General features: G+C 45.7%; 2 protein-coding genes across 5 annotated transcripts in view; one reads left to right on the forward strand and one right to left on the reverse strand.

Annotated features, from left to right (window-relative positions):
- RBM33 (RNA binding motif protein 33) overlaps nucleotides 1-4,163 on the reverse strand; it is a 97,539-nt gene extending 93,376 nt beyond the window's left edge. For 3 of the 4 annotated variants that reach the window (XM_083406114.1, XM_083406115.1, XM_083406117.1), the window contains exon 1: nucleotides 2,716-3,100. In XM_083406114.1, the coding sequence (XP_083262240.1) occupies nucleotides 2,716-2,755 (40 nt within the window). In that variant the 5' untranslated portion in view covers nucleotides 2,756-3,100. Of the gene's footprint in view, nucleotides 1-2,715; nucleotides 3,101-3,648 lie in introns of those variants that run through there. The other variant, XM_083406116.1, reaches the window with a different exon arrangement.
- A 9,734-nt stretch (nucleotides 4,164-13,897) lies between these two features.
- Nucleotides 13,898-21,185, forward strand: part of CNPY1 (canopy FGF signaling regulator 1) — a 59,129-nt gene continuing 51,841 nt past the window's right edge. The window contains exons 1-2 of the mRNA XM_083406817.1: nucleotides 13,898-14,089; nucleotides 20,874-20,995. Of these exons, the coding sequence (XP_083262943.1) occupies nucleotides 20,890-20,995 (106 nt within the window). The 5' untranslated portion in view covers nucleotides 13,898-14,089; nucleotides 20,874-20,889. The remainder of the gene's footprint in view (nucleotides 14,090-20,873; nucleotides 20,996-21,185) is intronic.

Genomic DNA, 21,185 nt, shown 5'->3' on the forward strand with positions numbered 1-21,185 from the left:
TCACACTGGTGTGGCAGGAGAGGATGGCAAGTGTGTTGGGAAGATTCAAGTAAAATCTAAGGAATATTTAAACATTTCAGTGCAGTATATAGTATCAAAGTATTTTTTTTATTTGCAAAGCATGGGGCATCTTTTCAAAATGAGAGCAAGAGCATCAAGTGATATTGAGGACAATCCTGTGATCCAAAATCGCCAATTGAACAGAGTTCTGAGAATAGTATTGGCTATTCTTCTACAACATATTGTAGAAGACAACATATTCTCCACAACATATTGTTATGAACAGAGATTTTCAGCTCTTATAAATATGAAGGTCAGAAAAGAGAAAGGTTTATTTGTGTTGATGAGGAGATGAGAGTTTGTTTGTCTCGAATTAGACCTAACATAAATGAGATTACCTGGTTTATAATTACTTTTTGGGAATGATTTTCTTATGTAGCTGCATTGTTTTATAATTTCTGCATGTCCCATGTTCATACTATAAAGTTGTTGTGTTCTATTTTATAAATCAAGCACTGCTAGGAGTTGCTTCTTCTTGTTATAAATTTAAAAAATGGTGCAGTGCAAGCAAATTTTTATTCTGAAAGTGTGGCCCAGAGAAAAAAAGGTTAAGAAATACTGGTTTAGAGAGTAAAAAGTCTCTAGGAATGCTAACAATGAACAGTGGGGGTTGGAATATAAAACAATTTTCCAATCCAAAGAAGATTATGTAACACAAGAATGTTAGAAGTTCCACAGTAAATGTTTCAGTTGTGTGCTTACTTGCTAAAGCTTAGTAAGTGTTAAGGTGGCATTCAGAACCATCAGTTAGAACTGCAGCATACTTTTTGCAGAAATGAGTAATGTACATGATATATCTGACAGCAGCATTCAGGGAGTACTCTGACAAATCTTAAGGTTCCAGACAAAGTAATGATATTAAACTGCAATCACAATTCATAATTTAAATCCAAACAAAATTTTGCAAAAATAATATTTGAGCTTCCAAATAAAATCTAATAGTGTAATACCAAGACACTCAATTGGAATTCAATATTTCCTCAGGTCAGTTTGGCACTATCTCTTCTCTAATACTACTTCAAGACCTTTTAACTGTCATTGCTTCAGTTGCTCTCAAGCAACTTGAAAAAACTCTGAGGGACTGTAGGATGGTTTCAGGTAAAGTAACTATACATTCTTATGATGGGAACAAAAAACAAAACCGATTAAAATGTTCAAAAAAGTTTCTAACCTACAGATGGGTTACCCCAAACAAAATTAAATTCACCTAGCAAAGAAGAGAGAACATAGTACTAAAAGACTTTTTTCCCTACTGAACCATGCTAACACAGCAGTATTGAAAGAAACACTGATAGCACTAACATGACTGAGCCTTCCTTTTAATTCCTGGATCCAGCACAAATTCAATTGCTGGAATAGCCAGGCCAGCTAAGGGAACAGTTCTGCAGTTGAGTGTTAGTTAGAAAGGCAAAAGGCCAGAGTGGAGAGTTGAGTGATGTGAGTTAGAAGCAATGCAGCAAGCTGGAGAAAGACTCAGAGATGTTTGATTTCTCTATGAATCCAAAGTTGTGCCTATGGGAGAAACAAGGCCCTCCATTGCCAACTCAGGTTGTAGATATGTGTAAATAAACCATATATCCTAAAGACATCACAGTCTCTGCTGTTCCTCATTCAGAGGAAAACAAGCCCCGGGTAAGTGTCTGGAACCCCTCAAATCTCGCACCACACAGATTGGGGTGGAGTGCAACAATATGTAAAAAAGTATTAAAGAGAGAAGCAAACCAATCTGAATAAAATCAGATCATTTAGTCCTTACTCCCCACTTGTTCAAATACTGTGTTTCCAGAGTTGGTATTAAATCCAGTGCAGTCCACACTTGTGACATGAGACTCTCCCCTATTTCAAGGAACAGTCTTACAAATCAGATTGGTCTCTCCTGCTTTCCTAGCTATAGAAACACACCCATAATTCATCCTCAGACCCACATAAGTGTCTTTCAGCATTGACTTCTGGTGGCCCACTCTTCATCAGAAGTGAGAAGCCTTGAACTCCCATCAATCACAGCTGGCTGCTGGCCACACTGCCTGGGACTGATGGGAGCTGGGAGTCCAACGAACATCTGACGGCTCACCTCCCTGATGAAGGCAGTTGGCAACTCCCCGGGCAGCTCCAGCATCAAGCGTCCCTTTCATAAGAGCATCGTACCGCTTGTCACTCCCCCCCAAATAACTACTCCCCCGTCTGCCAGTTCCCCGATACCCAAGAACCAACCCTGCCCGCCTCTGACCAATCTCTCTCCCCCTCTCGACGTAATCTGATGAAGCAACCCCACCAGCACAGGCAAAACCCACGGGGCCCTCTAGCTATTTCCTGTCACTGTATCAATAGATAGAGGATCATCCCACGACCGCCAGTTTAAAACCCACGATCCGCTTTTGCTTCCTACAGGCTTTACTAAATAACACCCCCCGCGCGAAAAACATTGAGGGGGCGGGGTTAAACCCTATGGAAAACAGTAGGACTTCCTTCCGAGCAAACGACGGGGCTGACAGGGACGCCTGTGCCACCCGCCCTTCGAGATCAGAAGCCCCCTCCCCACTCGCACGCTCCCCCCAACCGCCTCCCCGCCCCGCAACTGGGCCCCGCCGTTTGTATCCCGAGCCGGCCGCGCCCCCTCGGCCTTCGCGGGCGGAGAATTCTCCCCCCCCCCCGTACCTGCTCCTCCGTCCCCTCCTCCTCCCAAGGCAGCTGCCATGGCGTCGGGCCCCTGCGAGGACCCCCGCGCCCCTCCTGCTTCTCTCGGCCCCGCCGCGCTGTGAGGGAGGGAGGTGGGTGGGTGGTTGAGCGCCCGCCGCCGAGGAGCTCGAAGCAAGCTAGCACAACATGGCGGCCGGCGGCTGAGGGAAAGACGACGGGAGCGGGTGGCGGCGGGGGGAGCGAACGACGCCACTGACACCGCGTTGCACTCTGGGATACTGGAGGACCAGCTCCCTCCTTGAGGCCGCGCGCCGCTCGTTGGTTAAGCCGCCGCAAACAGGCCTGGAAAAAAACAACAACCCACTTCTCGCGAGCCTGCGCAGTTTCGGAAGTAGGGCGGAAAAGGCCGCTGGTGGGCGTTGGGCAGTGACGCAAAGGGCTTGTGGTGCGTGCGCAAGGAAATGGCGATCCCGCCCCCGCCGGTTTCGCTGACAAAAAAAGCCGTACAGCAATACGCATGCGCGCAGAGGAAGGCTGGCGGTTTGAAATCTCGACGGAGCAGCGGCGTGGCGCATGCGCAGAATTTATTAATTGAGTTGGCGCTGTAGGTGGGCTTTTTCCAGGGCAGCTGGGAAATAATCCGAATTAATCTTTCTTGCCGCTGCCGGGTTCCCTAGGGCCGAAACAAGGAATATATGCTTGGCATATGAAACCCATCATTCTTCCCATTCTGTCTTTCGCCCCAGCTGATCCGTGTCCTGATACTAATAGTAACAGCGCCGGGGATAAGGATGAGGATCTCGCTGACACGCATAAACACCCCCAAAGGGTGCTGGTCGTGGGAATGCGGTCGGCTGCGAGTTGACGCCCTCTGTCCCGCCGAAGTGAGCCTTCGCCATTGGCCTCGGCAGTAACGCGGGAGTCGCCTTCCCGCATCCCGCTCCAACTTACCCATTTTCGCCTCCCATTCCTGTTTTAGGAGGGGGCTCTGGGTCGTTTCGGTGGAATTTAGGCTTCAAGCCTCTGACCCGCTGGCTGACTTCGGGGGAAAGTGGCCGCCGACTCGTTCTCATTGGCAGGAACCCAAACCCGCGACGGCCCCGCCGGGTGGCTTGAATTCTGCCCTCCTTCACTCAACTTCTGAACCTGCCTGGCTCGGAGTCCGATCCCGGTCAGCCCAACTGTAACTCGCTGGCCGTGGATCTCGTAGGGCTCCCCAACTCTGCTATCCTCCAAAGTCCCTTTTTTAAAAACTGGGACTTTGTGTAGGCAGGCAGCTGCCGTTCTTTACCTGGGGAAAAGGAGGCTTCGTCATCTTGCGATGTCCTACCTGTTTGTTTGTTCCTTTCCCGACTGCTTTTTAAATAAGTGTTCCAAGGAACGTGGACTCCTTCCTTTAACTATGTTAATGACTCCTATCAAGACCTTTTTTATACCAGCCACTTAGTCTTCTCAGTGTGTAAAGTCAGCGGATAGAGTAAGCACCATTAGGTGTACCATGCTAGGTTATTATTGGTGTTTAATGGTTCTTGGGTTTTGTATTTCTTTAAATACCTATTAAAATGGTAATAATAATAATGTAATATAATAATAATAATGATCATGAGATGAATAATATTATCCCAGATAAGTAATGATGATGATGAAGTCAAGGCTATCAATGGCTACTAGCTGGGATGGCTATGCTCTGTCCCCAAGGTCTGAATACAAGGTGCTGGAAACTGCAGGAGGATCTGTGGGCTTCTGGTTGGCTGCTGTGAGAACACATAGGCCAGGCCTCATCCTGCTTTTCTTAGGTTGACCCCTGTTTTTAGTCAGTGTGCTGGAATGGCTGGCTGGAATGGAATGGAATTAAATTGACATGAACTGCATTGTTCATTGTTGTGTATTATTTCACAATTGTATATAGGGTTTTAAAAAATCAGGCACTGTATAGCGCCTTTATTTATTTTATTTTATTTTATTACATTTGTATACTGCCCCTATACCTGCAGGCCTCAAAGCATTCTGGGAAATGATATATAATGATATATATAAATGTTTAAAATAACAATTTTGGGGGGAAACCAGAGGCTTTTTTTGTTAGGTATTTTAGGTACAGAGATTTCGAAAGAGCAGAAAAAACTATGTATGAAATGACAGGAACAAGAATACTACTGGCCCAGAGATGGAAAGAAGACAAAGTTCCAACCAGAGAAGAATGGCTGATGAAGCTGATGGACTGAGAGCTTTCCATCAGTTCTTCAATATCACCTGCTGAACTGTTATGTAGATCTCTTGACTCATATCTGCTGAAACCCCTACCTAAAAATGGAATTCAGGCATGGAAATGTATTGTTCTGAAGTCCCTGCTAGCTTAAACCAGAGGTATAATACATGTGAAGTAACAGATGAAGTCACCTTATGTGGAGTCAGCAAGCAGACCACTGCTCCATCCAAGGCCCTACTACCTGAGATGCTTTTAACATTTATTATTTATCATTTATTTCTTGTGTTTATATCCCACCTCCAAGGTGGCATACATCTCCTCAGTTAATCCCCACAACCACCCTGTGAGGTATGTGAGGCTGAGAGGCAGTGACTGGCCCAAGTTCTTCTGGTGAGCTTTATGGCTGAACCTTAGTCTCCCAGGTCCTAGTCTGACACGCTTTGATGGTGGGGACTGAAACAGAGATCTGTTTGCAAGTGTGCTGAAGAAGCACCTAAGGGGACTTCCGAAACGTTCGACTTCCAAAGTGCGGCTTCTGATTGGCTGCAGGAATCGGAAGCTGCGGAAGCCCCGTCAGTCGTTCAGCTTCCAAAAGAATGTTCAAAAACCAGAACACTTCCGGTTTTCAATAGTTCAGGAGCCGGAATGTTTGACACCCAAGGCGTTCGGGAGCTGAGGTACAACTGTACTTTTTACGCCCCACTACCTGTTTTTAAAGTGGTTTTAGGTGTAGGTTTGGAATCAGGAGTAGGCATTGTTGGGACCTTATGGGAGCCACTGCCAATTGTTGGTGGGGAAGCCTGAGGTTCCCCACAGAGCCTCTTGGCCCTGCTGCTGTCACTGCCTGTACATCAACCCTCTCCATGTGTGCGAGTGAGACCACGAGTGAGGAGAAGGAGCAGCCTCCTCTGTTTCCCTTGTGCTTTCTTCTTGAGTGGTTGTGTGGATTGGGTCCAGAGGGCAAATGAGGACCGCTCAGGTCGCTGCCCCAAAGCCTGGAGTCAGATTGTGACCTGTTCCTAGAAATAGCTGCTGAGTATGAGAGCAGATATGAGAGAGACCTAGCCTCATTGGGCCTGTGCTAAATTCAAGGCATAAGGTTCTCTGCTTATCTCGCCAAACCATCAGATTCATTTATCAGCCGCTCTCCACATTAAGCTTCACACCTTGTTTTTAATTAATTTGTTCCTTTCCGCCAACAATTGAGGTAACCCATCCCCTTACATCTCACACTACAGTGCAAGAGAGCCCAATAGAGATGCCTCCTCCAATATAGACACAATTTTTTGAAGAGCTATCTTGAATAACCAATTATTGACTTCATTGTACATTGTACTAGGATTTAATTAAGCGATAAGGCCCATCATAGTAGGGTCCTTTATCTTCCCGATAAGGATTTGTCAGGCTTACCCCAGGAGGTCTTTATCTGAAAGATAAGGTGAAGGTACATAGGTGTCTCCTTGTTAGTTTAAATCCTTTAATTAAAAGGACCTTTTTGCAAAAGTTATAGGTTATTGTCTTTGCCTTTACTCCTGAGAAATGCAAAATAAGATGACACATTGAACTGGACAAACATTGTGGGTGAAAACTTCCAAAGGAGTTCTGTACAGCTCCCAGGCTTGGCCCAATAGGTTATATCAATTCCTTACCTAATTAATTAATTATCTAATGACCTAATTCTCAATCATTTTCAAGGACCAATGTTCAAAAGCTCTCTCGCTCTCTCTATTTATGTTTATCAACTTGATGGCTGGATAATGAAGATTGTGAAGAATGTTGGTGACCTTCATTGGTCAAAACTGGTGGAATCGAAAGCTGACGCAGCAAGTAAACCCTTAAAATGCATTGACTTCCCAGCAGTGCCCTATGTAGCAAGATCTTTTAAGTATCAAAGGTAGAATTCTACTGGTTTCAACAGAATGATTTACCAGTTCCTCCCAGTGTTGCATCAGGTAGAATAGCTTTCATCCTCTGTGATGGAGTCCTCTAATGGAATGGACCAGAAAACTGGTGAATCCTATCCCTGACCTAAGACCAGATTCCCCCACATAATTGCCACATAGGTTATCCCATATCCCACAAGTTTTAGAATTTCAAAAGCTGTGGAAGTAAACAAGATGCCCACAATCCTACTAGTTGTAAGTGACTCAAGTGAGTTAAGCCACATTCTATATGAGAAATTAAACCCCCTCAAACCATCCAAGCGAACACATAAGGTGGCTTTTTCCCTGCACTGGGATAACTAGTTCCTTGAGATGTTGGATCTGGCCACAGAGTAACACATGCCTTAGTTACATCCCAGTTGGACTACTGTAACGTGCTCTATGTGGGGCTGCCTTTGAAAAGTGCTCAGAGGCTTTGGCTAGACTGGGGCTGGTTACAGAGAGCATGTTGCTCCCCTGGTTAAAACAACTTCACTGAAAAATAACAACAATTTCACTGGCTACCAGTCCATTTCCGGGCAACATTCCAAGTGCTGCTTATGCCCTATAAAGCTCTATATGGCTTGGGTCCAAGCTACCAGAAAGAGAATATCTTTATATACAAGCTTGCTCAGTTGGCTGCTAAGATCCTCAGGTAAGTAAGCATCTCTTGGACCCATCAACATCAGAAGCAGAGTTGGTGGTCACACGAGAGGGAGCTTTTTCTTCTTTTTAATGGGCCACAGGTTCTCCATCCCTGATGTAAAACCAAATGCAATGTCATAGCTTAGTTGGATATTGAGAGATCAGAATATAAACATACAATGTATAAACATACATTATAAACATACAATGTATAAACATACAATTATAGGCTTCACATTCAAATCCAAGCTCCACCTCTGCATTCATTTTCAAGATGGCTTTGCTAGTAATGATCTGTAAGTTGCCAGATGTATAGGCTGCTTGTGAAATGAATATTTTAAAACAGATTTGTAGCCTGTGATTTACATGCTCCTTTGAAGCTTTCACTGATAAGGAATGCAATCATCTGGCATCAGTTTATTGATTTAGAGAGACAAAAGAACAGAAAGAAGAATTTACCCTGATGAATCTGTATTTTTCAACCTCAAACAGGAAAACATATTGCAATTCCTGCTAGAATAGCTTTGAGACAGCAAACGCATCCGCTGCTATAATAGCACCATTTGATTGTTACCTGTGGGAGTAAACCCAAGCATTTATTTGTATCTGTTAAGTTAGAAAAGATGGATTCATTATGCTGTTAAGCTCATACAGAGCGTCAGATCCTTCTGTCTAGAAATAAGTTCAGTCAAATAATGAGGAAATAGAATTAGGAAAATTGGGTATTTCTGGAGGCCAAGCACAATCCATCAGGAAATTGTCTGGTGCAAGTTCTGATGAAATGAATGGAAGTTCACAACAACAATACAACGATTCTCTCCTGTACCTATTCATATCTGTAATAGGGCTGTGCGCCTGAGTTGGCTGAATTCCAAACTTGTTTATGCTGATTCAACTAAAGTGATTCACGATACAGAGCCAGGTTGGGTCAGCCCTGGATTAGCTTGGGTCAGGGTTGACCCAAAGTGGTGGATCAGGCCCCAGACTGGATTGGGAGTGGGGCTTAGGTAGGATAACTTCCTGTACAAAACTTCCTGCATAAAACTCCCTTCCCAAAAATGGTTCATCATATACCAAAAGCATCTCTAGCAGGCAATCTTTATTTGAAATGCCCAAGCAAGAAGATTCCCTGGTCCCTGTAAGTAGATTACTGCTAAAAGTAGCGGACACGGGTGGCGCTGTGGTCTAAACCACTGAGCCTCTTGGGCTTGCCGATCAGAAGGTCGGCGGTTTGAATCCTTGCGACGGTAGTAAACTCCCATTGCTCTGTCCCAGCTTCTGCCAACCTAGCAGTTCGAAACCACACTGGTGCAAGTAGATAAACAGGTACCGCTGTGGCAGGAAGGTAAACAATGTTTCCATGCGCTCTGGCTTCTGTCACAGTGTTCCGTTGTGCCAGAAGCGGTTTAGTCATGCTGGCCACATGACCCAGAAAGCTGTCTGCGGACAAACGCCAGCTCCCTCGGCCTGAAGCAAGATGAGCGCCGCAACACCATAGTCATCTTTGACTGGACTTAACCGTCCAGGGGTCCTTTACCTATTTTACTTTTTACTGCTAAAAGTGTTCTCACTTGGATGTTTTATCTGAGGCAGCATTCCTCTGAATCCCAGTGGCTAGGAACTGCATGTGGGGAAGAGGTAGGGTTGCCACATTTGGTCAAGCAAAATAAAGCACAGATCGGGGGGGGGGGGTTGGGGCCTCCACACTGTCTTATGACACCATGGGAAGATGGCGTCCTGGATTTTGGCTTCAAAGCGCTGGAGGATATGTCTGAGTAAACATATATATGATGGTACTGTAAAGGGAGGCCATATACGTAAGTCCTAAACAAGCTCTAAACATGGTGTGTGTTCTAAAACAGCTGCCGGTTCATTTCCTGGGCCAATTCAAGGTGCTCACATCAGGGCTTAAGGCCCTAAATGACTTCGGCCCGAAATATCTGGGAGACTATCTCCTTTGCTACAACAGACCCACCTGGGTGTTAAGATCAGCAGATGGGGACGTGCTAATATGCTTAGATTAAGAATGTAAATGCATCAAAACAATAAATTATCAATGACATATGTATGTCTTTAGAGAAAATAAAAACAATCAGAATGCAATGATAAGGGTAAAATTGATTCTAGAGAAGACGAGTAGCAGTGGAAGGAAGTTAAACAGGGTGGGCTGTTGTTTAGTCGTTTAGTCGTGTCTGACTCTTCGTGACCCCATGGACCAGAGCACGCCAGGCACTTCTGTCTTCCACTGCCTCCCGCAGTTTGGTCAAACTCATGCTAGTAGCTTCGAGAACACTGTCCAACCATCTCGTCCTCTGTCGTCCCCTTCTCCTTGTGCCCTCCATCTTTCCCAACATCTTTTCCAGGGAGTCTTCTCTTCTCATGAGGTGGCCAAAGTACTGGAGCCTCAGCTACAGGATCTGTCCTTCCAGTGAGCACTCAGGGCTGATTTCCTTCAGAATGGAGAGGTTTGATCTTCTTGCAGTCCATGGGACTCTCAAGAGCCTCCTCCAGCACCATAAAAACAGGGTGGTGGGTTTATTTTATTTTGCTTTCGTTTATGTTTTTTCTTTTTCTTTTTTGGATATTATACAATGATTTGTTGTATAATGATTTAATCTTTCTTTTCTGTTATGTATTATTTCTCTTTTTTTAATTAAATTGTATGACGGGAAATCTAAATAAAAATACCAAAAAAAAAAGATCAGCAGATGGGGCCTTTTGGGTACTTCTACCTCTCCCAGAGGCTTGAGATGGCAGCAGCCCAAGAGAGGGCATTCTTGGTGGCAACCGCTAAGTTGTGGCATTCCCTCCCCAAAGAAGTGTGTCTGGCTTCTTCACTAGATGGTGTTGGCAAATGCGGAAGATGCACCTCTTCACTCTGGCCTTTGACGCTTGAGATGCCATGCTCTTGCAATAAAAAACAGGATGTCCTCCCCGCCCCCCCAGGATACTTGCAGGATATGCTCAGCAGAAAGCCCTCTTGACTTCAGGAGTGCTTCCTCCCATGTAAGTGTCTTCTGCAGCCCAGACTTTCCTTCCCCGTGGAATGCATAGCTGGTCATTCTGGTTCTTCTCCACCAAAAACCTTTCCTGCAGAGCGAAATTTCTCACAGCCCTTGAGAACCAGGGAGAGGCCGACAAAACAGGAAGCCATGTAGAGAGATGCACAAGGAAGCCGGACAGAGAACAACAGCAACAAGACTTGTTAAAAGACCATTGAGCAGCACACCCGCGTATACACCCAATGCAATAATTGCCGTCTCTCTCCTAACAGCACACGATAATGGCATAACACCAAATTTCAGACATCTGAGCCTCACCAAGGGAATTCCCTGCAACAGATGTTTACAGGTGGGTGGGGTTATAAACAACTGCAATCCAAGTCAGAGAGAATTCCCATGACTACAAGGCACATGTGATTTGCACAGAAATACTTCGGAATGGGCTCAGAAGCTAGGATCAGGGCTCTCGGCCTGGGTCCTAAGACTGCAAGATATGGCCCGCTTCAGCTTCAACGGGTGTGAGATGTGTTTCTGTGGCAAAACAGCTCCTGCTTCATTTGAAGCTGGGGATTTGGTGACCTTAACTCACATCCTAGACTACACCTCCTCCTCTTTCTGAACCGTTGTGCATTTCACCCACCCAGTGTGACATGGAGTCAGGCGTTTTCACTATGTGAGTTACAACAATAATCAAATTTATAAATTCGGCAGCTCCTACGGTATAGGAAGTACAGGATAGGAGTTGTTCTCTTACCTCCTTGGTGGTCTTCCATTACGCTTGGTGCAAAGTCCTGTTGTCTAAGATAGCAGAAGCAGTCGTTTTCACAAAGTGTCAGCAAGTATATTTACCCAACACAAAAATCACCTCATAACCTCCTTTTTCACTTGATTTTGGTGAAAACAAAGTGTATTTAAGAGCTGGGTTTAGATAGAAAATATGGCAATTTGGATGATCTGGTAATCTGAACTCCAACTAGGTACCCACACTCCCAAGTGAATATTTTAAAGCTATCAAACCTGGTGACAATAACTACATCCTGTGGGAACGTGTCCAGAGGAGGGCAACCAAAATGGTCAAAGGCCTGGAAACGATGCCTTACGAGGAACGGCTAAGGGAGCTGGGCATGTTTAGCCTGGAGAAGAGGAGGTTAAGGGGTGATATGATAGCCATGTTCAAATATATAAAAGGATGTCACATAGAGGAGGGAGAAAGGTTGTTTTCTGCTGCTCCAGAGAAGCGGACACGGAGCAATGGATCCAAACTACAAGAAAGAAGATTCCACCAAAACATTAGGAAGAACTTCCTGACAGTAAGAGCTGTTCGACAGTGGAATTTGCTGCCAAGGAATGTGGTGGAGCCTCCTTCTTTGGAGGTCTTTAAGCAGAGGCTTGACAACCATATGTCAGGAGTGCTCTGATGGTGTTTCCTGCTTGGCAGGGGGTTGGACTCGATGGCCCTTGTGGTCTCTTCCAACTCTATGATTCTAATTCCATTGTTTTAATTATGCATTGTGTGAAGAAGTCCTTTCTTTTGACCATCCCAAATCTTCCAACACTAGCTTCGTTTGATGTCCACAAGTTGTAAAATTATGGGAGAGGGAGAAAATATTATTCATGTCTGCTCAGACGTTAAGTCCCAAATACAACAAAGCATTAATCCCAGATAAATGTGAAGACAATTGTCATCTGGATCTAGCCCAATGTTATTCTAGAGTACTGAGTGAAATCACAACTTTCCTGATATATTCCTATGGAAGTCTCATAATGCCACTATATAATTCAATAGTACTCCTGTGTTTAGGAAACAGTGTGGTTATGGTGGCTTGTTTTATGAGCAATTCAGCAGAGATATAGAAAGAAGGTATAGAATCATAGAATTGTAGAGTTGGAAGGGACACAGAGGATCATCTAGTCTAACCCACTGCAATGCAGGAATCTCAGTTAGATCATACATGACAGATGGCCATCCAACCTCTGCTTTGAAAGCCACCACCGTTGTTAAATCATGGAGGCCTGAAAATCAGTAGCCTAAAGCATACAGTGATGAGTTTCAGGGGTCAGTTTGGATGATACCTGGGTCCCTTCCAAACCTGTGATTTTGTATCTGTGAGCTTAGAATCTATAGCATGGGGCTTGCTTAATTGGTCAGGCCAGCTCCTTTGTCAAGATAATTTCAGTGGGCACTCACTAAAGTTGCTGCCTCATCCTAGAAGGCAGAACAATGGGCAGAGTGAGGGACTGTGGATGAGAGAATGTGTGAACCAAAGCTGGGTTTGGGGCTTCCCCAGAAAGCAGGGGTGCCAACTTGACTAAAATAGGGGGGGCCAGGTAAGCCCCACCCCACATAATCAATCACAAGGTGTGGAGCACACACACCATTTGAATGGCAATGCCCATCAACTTTGGGGGGCCCTGGACCCCTCAAATATTTTTGGGGGGGACTGAAGAGACCTCATCTCCTAGGAGTTGGCTCCTATGCCAGAAACCCATTGGGAAAGAAAGAGCTGTTGGGGACTGAATGCTGTGAGCCCCTTCGTCATACGCTCAGGTTGCATACATGAGTAAATAAAACCAAGTATCCGAAAGACAGCACAGTCTCCGCTTGACCTTCATTCCAAGGAAACAAGACCCTGGGTAAGAGCAGGCAGCCCTGGAATCTCTCACTGCTCGGAGATCGGGGTAACACACAACCGTATTTTACAACTGATGAGCAAGACCTTTTTTGCTTGCCACTTGCTGGAGTAGAAGTGTGTACAGTGGTACCTCAAGTTACCGGTACATACGCTTCAGGTTACATACTCCGCTAACCCAGAAATAGTGCTTCAGGTTAAGAACTTTGCTTCAGGTTGAGAACAGAAATCGTGCTCCGGCGGCGTGGCAGCAACAGGAGGCCCCATTAGCTAAAGTGGTGCTTCAGGTTAAGAACAGTTTCAGCTAAAGTACGGACCTCTGGAACGAATTAAGTACTTAACCTGAGGTACCGCTGTATATAACAAAAAACAACCTCACTCAACACACGCCGGACAGAAACTTCTTAGATCTGTGACTGAGGCAGCCTAAGAGTTGGTCAAGTATTTTGGGAGCTCCTGGATTTTGGGGCCCTGGATGCCATCCTTGATTCCTCTACAGAACTTTATTACCTGGCTGCTAGGTAGGAAAATGTGCATTCTAATGAGCCTCCCCACAACATGCTCCGAAATCTTAAAACAGGGCCACGTGTCATGCAGGTGATTTCACTCACCATGGCAACTGGAATTCCATTCTCTCCCCTGTGCTACCTGCTTGGGGCAGGAAAACAGGAGCTTTCCATTGGCTGCCTGGCACCTTGTTTTTCCCCACATGGTGCCCTGTGATTGGTTCACTCCTCTCCCCCCCCCCCTGCTGCTTCACTTTATGATAACAGAAGTGCTGGGAGAGCAAAGAGGCCGGGTGACAGCTTGCATCAGTGACAGACCCAACTGCTTTACTGAGAAAGAGAAATGAGAAGATCGTTGTGCTGAAGAGGGAGGAAAAAATCTCTGGGTGAACAGCTTCTTAAAAGTTACCCAGTCTGAAACTTACAGCCATACATATTGCAGCTTGGGTTGAACAGAGGCTGAAATCTTGCAAAGTAGGTAAGCTTTTAAAATCCAGCTGATGACTCTGAATAACATTTTATGAATCAAACACAGGAGCTTTGGGCTTATCTTCAGAATGGTTTTGTTTCGTTTGAGATCATTGAAGTCCAGTTCAGTTTGGATTAGAAATGTAGGGTAGAGACTTTTTACTCTAGGGTATTTTTTGCATCTCTGTAGGTTTGTTAGCCTTTGGGCCCAGAACGAAGCTCTCCTTCTGTCCCCATCCTCACAACATTTATTTAATTTTAAAATGATATTTCCTGCCAGCATGACTCCATAGAGCCTTGAGGGAAGCTATATTCAGGTTCCTGAATTATGTCGTATTTGCTAAGGGACATAGCAACAGAAAACACTAATTTATTCTGCATCCTGCTACCAGGTACCATAGCTAGTTTTAAAAAACAGCTCCTCTTTCTGTTCCCTCTCAAAAAAAAAGGTAAAGTTTTTAAAATGTCTGAAGCCCTAGGACTGCCCTGAGTTCTTTAAACAGAAAGAAACAATCACACGCATATTTACAGAAATACTAAGTGAAATCTAAGATCAAAAAATGATAGCCCTTGATTTCATGGGGCAGGCTACATTACAAACTAGAATGCAACCCCCCCAATGTACCTTAGTTTTGCATTTCAATGGCAAGGCAACATTTGGACTTTTTTTTATATAAGAAAAAGTTAAAAGGTGCTTTTGCAAAGCACATCTTAGGAGGTAAAATTGTGTATAAGTTAAGAAGTTCATCAGTCCCTGGACTAAAGTATGAAAAGATAGGCAAAAAAAATCCCAGTTTTTCTTTTCTACTAGCTATGTTCAAATAGGAACTTACATTTACCAGCCTTTGAAAAATCTAATCTAAATTTGCTGGGCTGCATGCACAATGTCGAGCATTTATTTCCCACCTCTTTTTATATGAGATTATGGATGGCTCCAGCTCAAAGAAGCATAATGCAGAGTGAAAAGTGGGGTGCTATGTGATCACAAAGTCTCTCTCCTTTCTCCAGTGGAGGCTGGTCCATTAGGGTGAATGGGGCTTGGCCCCACCAACCTGTGCTTGCTTTGGCAGCACATATACTAAAATTGGCCCCCACCAACTTCAGTCTGTGGGATGCTGGTGGCGCTGTGGGTTAAACCACAGAGCCTAGGACTTGCCAATCAGAAGGTCGGCAGTTCGAATCCCCACAACGGGGTGAGCTCCTGTTGCTCGGTCCCTGCTCCTGCCAACCTAGCAGTTCGAAAGCACGTCAAAGTGCAAGTAAATAAATAGGTACTGCTCCGGCAGGAAGGTAAACAGCGTTTCTGTGCGCTGCTCTGGTTCGCCAGAAGTGGCTTAGTCATGCTGGCCACATGACCCGGAAGCTGAACGCCGGCTCCCTCAGCCAATAAAGCGAGATGAGCGCCGCAACCCCAGAGTCGGCCACGACTGGACCTAAGGGTCAGGGGCCCCTTTACCTTTAACTTCAGTTTGTACTCACCTGCCTGCCTCCTTACTCACAAGGCACCCAAGGGGTGGTGAAGCCTATTACCTTGCTTGTCTTTAATCTTGATGTTGATCTTACAGAACTCAGCAGGGAAGGGGGTACAATGAGAATTAGTTGGCTCCGTCTGTCACTGGCTCTCTCTACCTCCTGTGTCTTCCTTGCCTTCCATCCTACCAGTCTCAATGGGCACTAGTCACCACTGCCGTCCTCAATGGGTACTCATTGTTATCTGCCCAGACAGTGTCAATAGATGGAAAAGATTTTCCTGGACCAAGTTTAATACCTACTCTTCCCCCCTTGCCAATATGGTCCATACTGTTCATTATGAGGGCTCTAGTCATCTGTTAGATTATGCTGATGCGGTGTGGAAGTGTTGCATGTACACACACACACACATGCTACAGAGTGAGTGAAGAGGTCCCATAACACACCACACACTTTCAAGTTATGTCAAGCAGAAACTAAGTAAGTGGCTCATCATTATGTGTTGTTGTTCTTCATCCACCACACATGCAGTTCTATCGTGTTTTTGTCTGTGTGTTGACCGTGGAATGTATTAGTGCAATGAGAGGGAGGTGGATGTCTTCAAGGAAGGGATGTGGCCCTCCAGATGTTGGGGTTGCCAGCAGAGCTAAAGGTCAGGGATGATGGAAGCTGAAGTCCAGCAGCATTTGCAGGGCCACAGGTTCCCACTCCCTGATTCAGTGTGTGCTGTTCCCGGGGGGGTTACCATGCGGCGTGGTCTGAGTCCGGTCCTGGGTCGAGGGTCTGGAGGCTGTCTGTTAAGGGCGAAGCGGGGTCCAAGGCAAGGAGCTGGGCGTGGTCAGGAACTCCGGAAGAGCAGGTCAGGGTACTGGCAGGAACAGGTTTCCAGCGATGTCGCTCCCGCAACCTGGGACTGGGCTGGCTGGCCTTTATCTCCTCTGGGGCCTAGGGTGGTCCCGGCCCACAGGTGATTCGCCTCTCCTGGCCTTAAGGCGAGCAGTCCTCCTGAGAGAACTTAGTTCCCTCCGCCTCTCTGCCCTGAGCCTCTGCAGCTCAGGAGAGGGTGGAGGGTTACTGGACCCAGAGGCAACCTCCTCTTCCCCTGACGTGGCTGAGAGTGGAGCACCTGCAGGCAACGGGTCCTCATTCACCTCCGGAGCCAGAGTGGATTCATCTGGTGTCTGCTCCTGAGGATCCGGCACAGGTGCAGGCCCTTCAGATTCAAGCCCCAGCTCAGCCGGACCTGGAGGCGGGGACTCCTGTGCAGGCTGAGATTCTTCAGGTTCGGCCTCTGAATCAGATTCCCAGGCCATCACACCGTGGTTCGTATCCAGCCAACACAAAAGACAAATCAGAACTGGAGAGAGAGAGGGAAACAGTGGAAATCTTTCAGAACTCAGTTGCCAAAGGCTGCCTATGGCAAAGAGAGACCTCTTCAGTTATTGGCCTGGTGGAAGAGTCACCACTTTATTTATTTTTTTTGTAAAATATTTATTAAAATTTTCAGAACATTACAAAAAGAAAAAAGAAAAGGAAGAAAAATACACAAATAAAAAAAGCAATTAAAAACAATTCAATCTTTCATAACTTATCTTGCATTTGCTTGTTTCCCGGACCTCCTCTCACCTCCTTTTTTTGTATTCCAGTTCAGATTATTTATTCAGCAAATCCTTTCCCTCTTTACTTTTATCCTTATCTTTGATCTTAATATATTCTAACTTTGAATTTTCACCTGTTAACAATCCATTTTTACATATTCCTTCATAACATTATTGCTAAAAACCACTTAACCTCAATCCAACATCATTCTAACATTCATTAATTTTGCAATATTTCTGTAAGTAGTCTTTAAATTTATTCCAATCTTCTTCCACCAACTCCCTGGTCTCGGATTCTGCTGGTCATTTCCACCAATTCCATATAGTCCATCACCTTCATCTGCCATTCTTCCAAGGTGGGTAAGAGTCGCCACTTTAAGTCTTTTAAAATAGTATTGTGTTATCACCCAGCTCCACTCATTCAGAGAAGGGAGGCAGCAGGGCCCCTGTTAAAGGCAGGTGGGCACCATCCAGGGAAGAAGGGTTCTTCTCCAAGGGAAAATGTGAACTGTGATGAACCACCTGGGACCCAGAAGGAGAGTGTGCTGTGCAGGAAGGGGATGAGGCTTTTACAAAGGAGCAAGGCCACACAGAGAACCCACCGTTTCTGCTGGTAGCTGCACAGACCAGCTGAGGTCTCTTCATATATAGAAAAGAACAAGGAGCTGTCCATTGAGGACTTTCAACCAACGGTGCTGAAGCTAAGGCATGGCTTGGACTTGTTCCAAATAACTGGAAGAAAGATACTTTGGAGCTGCTAGTCAGGACTACTAACTTAGAACTCCATACAAGAAAGGCTTTAGGACAAGGAGAGTTGCTAAGAGTTGAGAGATTAAGCAGAATCAACAGGGTTGCACTCCCTCTGTCCCTCTCCCAAGAAAAGTAATCCATTGGGGCACCCAAGGCTGATTCCATCCCAAACCGGAACCAGCATCCAGTCTGGAGCGGGTCCCAATAATCACTTTCCTCCAAGAGCACCTGCAGCTGATGAAGCAGTAGTTCGCATAAACCTCTGGGTGCAGGGTGAGTCCCTCCCCCCCCCCCCCAATGACCACACTACTGACTCTGTAAAGGTAGCAGGTGACACTAGATTATTGCTGACTAGTTTGGGTGGGAAATGCTCCTTGTCTGCTGAGGAAGCAATCTGTTTGTTTGGAAACTTGGCTGAGACCAGCATGCAGGCAACCCCACAAATGGGTCCATGCCTCATTGGCTTTGCAGAGTTGCTATTCTTTGGTTTATACACAGTAGAGAAACTGGTTCCAGCAATGAAATTTAGAAGGGGGAGGGGAGAACAGCTGCCAAGGTATCCTGGAGTTTGAATCTGACTCAGTTTGGAAAGCCCCCAAGAGCGGATGGGGCTTACATATATGTATGAGATTCAAATAACATTTTACAAACATGCAAATAGTTAAAAGGAACTAATTTTGATCATCTGGGGGATGGGGAACTTTTTCAGTACCAAAGTCTTGCAACACAACAGTGCAGGATGGCTTTCTCTGCCCCCACCATAGGTGGAAAAACATACAGATCTGCCAACTCTCACACTTCACGAAAGATTCCTAATTGAACTCCTTTATCTCCTGTTTTCAGCTCTGATGCCTCCCACTTTGCCTTTGGTTTTGCCTTGTTTTGATTTTTTTATATAGAGAAAAAACAATGTTAATCAAAGCAGTTCAAGAGCTGAGCTTGCAAAACATTTGCTGCATAGTTCAGGTCCTTTGCAAATCCATTAGCCCTTTGCTCTACAGCTCAGGTTCTTTGTATGGAGCTAAGCAGGAAAAACATTGCTTTGCTGTGTGATGCAGCAAGCTCAGCTCTCAAAGCTTGAAAGACAGCTTAGATATAAGTCCTTGTTGGTAGATGTTGTAAGGAACATCCAACTCAGAACTCTCAACATGTGAACATAAGAAGAGCCCTGCTGGATTGGATCAAAAGCCTACCTAGCCCACTATTCAGTTTCTGGCACTGAGGCTCCAACAAGCTGTGGCAAGGCTGAAACAGTGTGCTTAGTTCTCTTCAGCAAAAGCAGAGTTCCAGCTGCAGTCCAGGGGGCATTTAAATATCAAATAAGGATGTGTTTGCTGCTGTAACAGAAGCACGGCACTGATACAGAGAAATCTCTCAGACAGAGGGAAATAGATCGTGGCAACGTGACAGATCGATTAGGTACAACACATCTTGTTACAGGTGCATCTTACAATACATTGCATAGTGATACAGAAAGATGGGCAGACTTTTTTTTGCACTGTGGTTAAAGAATGTGACAGAAGGATAATGTCCTGGAAATTCATCTAACACAAGAGCACTTCTCAACGGCTAGCCGCTTTGAAAACCCACTTCAATGTTTGTGATAAGAACATGACACTATTAGAAGAGGCCAACTGGATCAAACCAGAACCCTGAGTGGCCAGCAAGGTGCCTCAAGCCCATTAGCAGGGCCTGAGTGCAATTTATGATTTCTAGCAACTCATATAAAGAGGCGTTCTGCCTCTGATCAAGGAGGCAGACCCTAGCTATTATGGCTAGCAGCCATTGATCTAGCCTTATCTTCCATGGATTTCTCCAATCCAAGTTGGCACCCATCGCTACACCTTGTGGTAGTGAGTTCCAAAGTTTAACTGCATGCTTCATTGTCCTAAATCTCCTACCACTGAGCTTCATTGAATGGCCTGAGGTTCTAGGGTTATGAGAAAAGAAAGGAATAATTTAGGCACATGGGGAGCTGCCCTGGACTATTGGTCCATCCAGCTCAGTAATGACCACACGGTTTGGCAGTGGCTTTCTAGGGTTTCAGACAGGGAGTTTTTCCCAGTCCTATCTGGAGATGTCGGGGGTTGGCCTTGGGGCTTTCTGGGTTCAAGGCTGATGCTCCCCCACTGAGCTCTGGCCCTTTCCCCACACAGTGCAAAATTTTACACACCTCTGGGGTATAAAAAGGGGACACGAGTGGCGCTGTGGGTAAAAGCCTCAGCGCCTAGGACTTGCCGATCGAAAGGTCGGCAGTTCGAATCCCCGCGGCGGGGTGCGCTCCCGTCGCTCGGTCCCAGCACCTGCCAACCTAGCAGTTCGAAAGCACCCCCGGGGGCAAGTAGATAAATAGGGACCGCTTACTAGCGGGAAGGTAAACGGCGTTCCGTGTGCGGCTCTGGCTCGCCAGAGCAACGATGTCACGCTGGCCACGTGACCCGGAAGTGTCCCCGGACAGCGCTGGCCCCCGGCCTCTTGAGTGAGATGGGCGCACAACCCTAGAGTCTGTCAAGACTGGCCCGTACGGGCAGGGGTACCTTTGCCTTTGGGGTATAAAAAAGGAGAGTAGGCAAAGTCATGCACACAACACTCACTTTTTTAATTTGAAAAAAAGGTGAGTTATAATGTTATAACCATAGGGGATCTGCTCCACCTCCTTGATCATTTTGTGTTTAAAAATGGTATGGAATTGCAACTTATTTATATAGGCTTCCACTAAATTAGCCTTCTCCTAATGCACACATTATTTGATTGGAGAACTGCTTCGCAAAATTCAGAAGGTTGCAGATTTTGAACTCTAGTCGGCATGCCGTTTTGCAAAGTGCAAATCAGATTGGCTGGCATTGAAATTTCTCCCCATCCCTAATACCCACGGTTGTTATTTAACCCTATCTGAGTGTGCCAGGATTGGGGCTATAAATGGCCACCTATAAAAAGCACATTTGTGTTTTGCTAATGCCCTGTCTATCCCCTCAGATTGGGTGCCTGAGGAATGGCTGTGTCTCCAGTGACGCTGTTGCTCCTGCTACCGCCGCTGCTGCTTGTTCTGTTCAGCGACACCGCTAAAGGACAGCGAGACCCAGAGCTGTTCTGTGGAGGTGAGTAACCCAGCTGGGTATTTCCTCATGTGCCGCATTGACTTAGCACATCGCAAGTGCCATGGTTTCCTGGAATTAGGTCAGTTACTGCTAATCCCCCAAAGCTCTCACCTTTGCGTATTAGCTCATGGCCAGCTCTCAGCAATAGGACAGCTATTTATGTGTGGTTGCTTCCCATTTTGCACCAGCA

Source organism: Podarcis tiliguerta (assembly GCF_965153285.1).
Source record: "Podarcis tiliguerta genome assembly, chromosome: 12".
Taxonomy (NCBI): domain Eukaryota; kingdom Metazoa; phylum Chordata; class Lepidosauria; order Squamata; family Lacertidae; genus Podarcis; species Podarcis tiliguerta.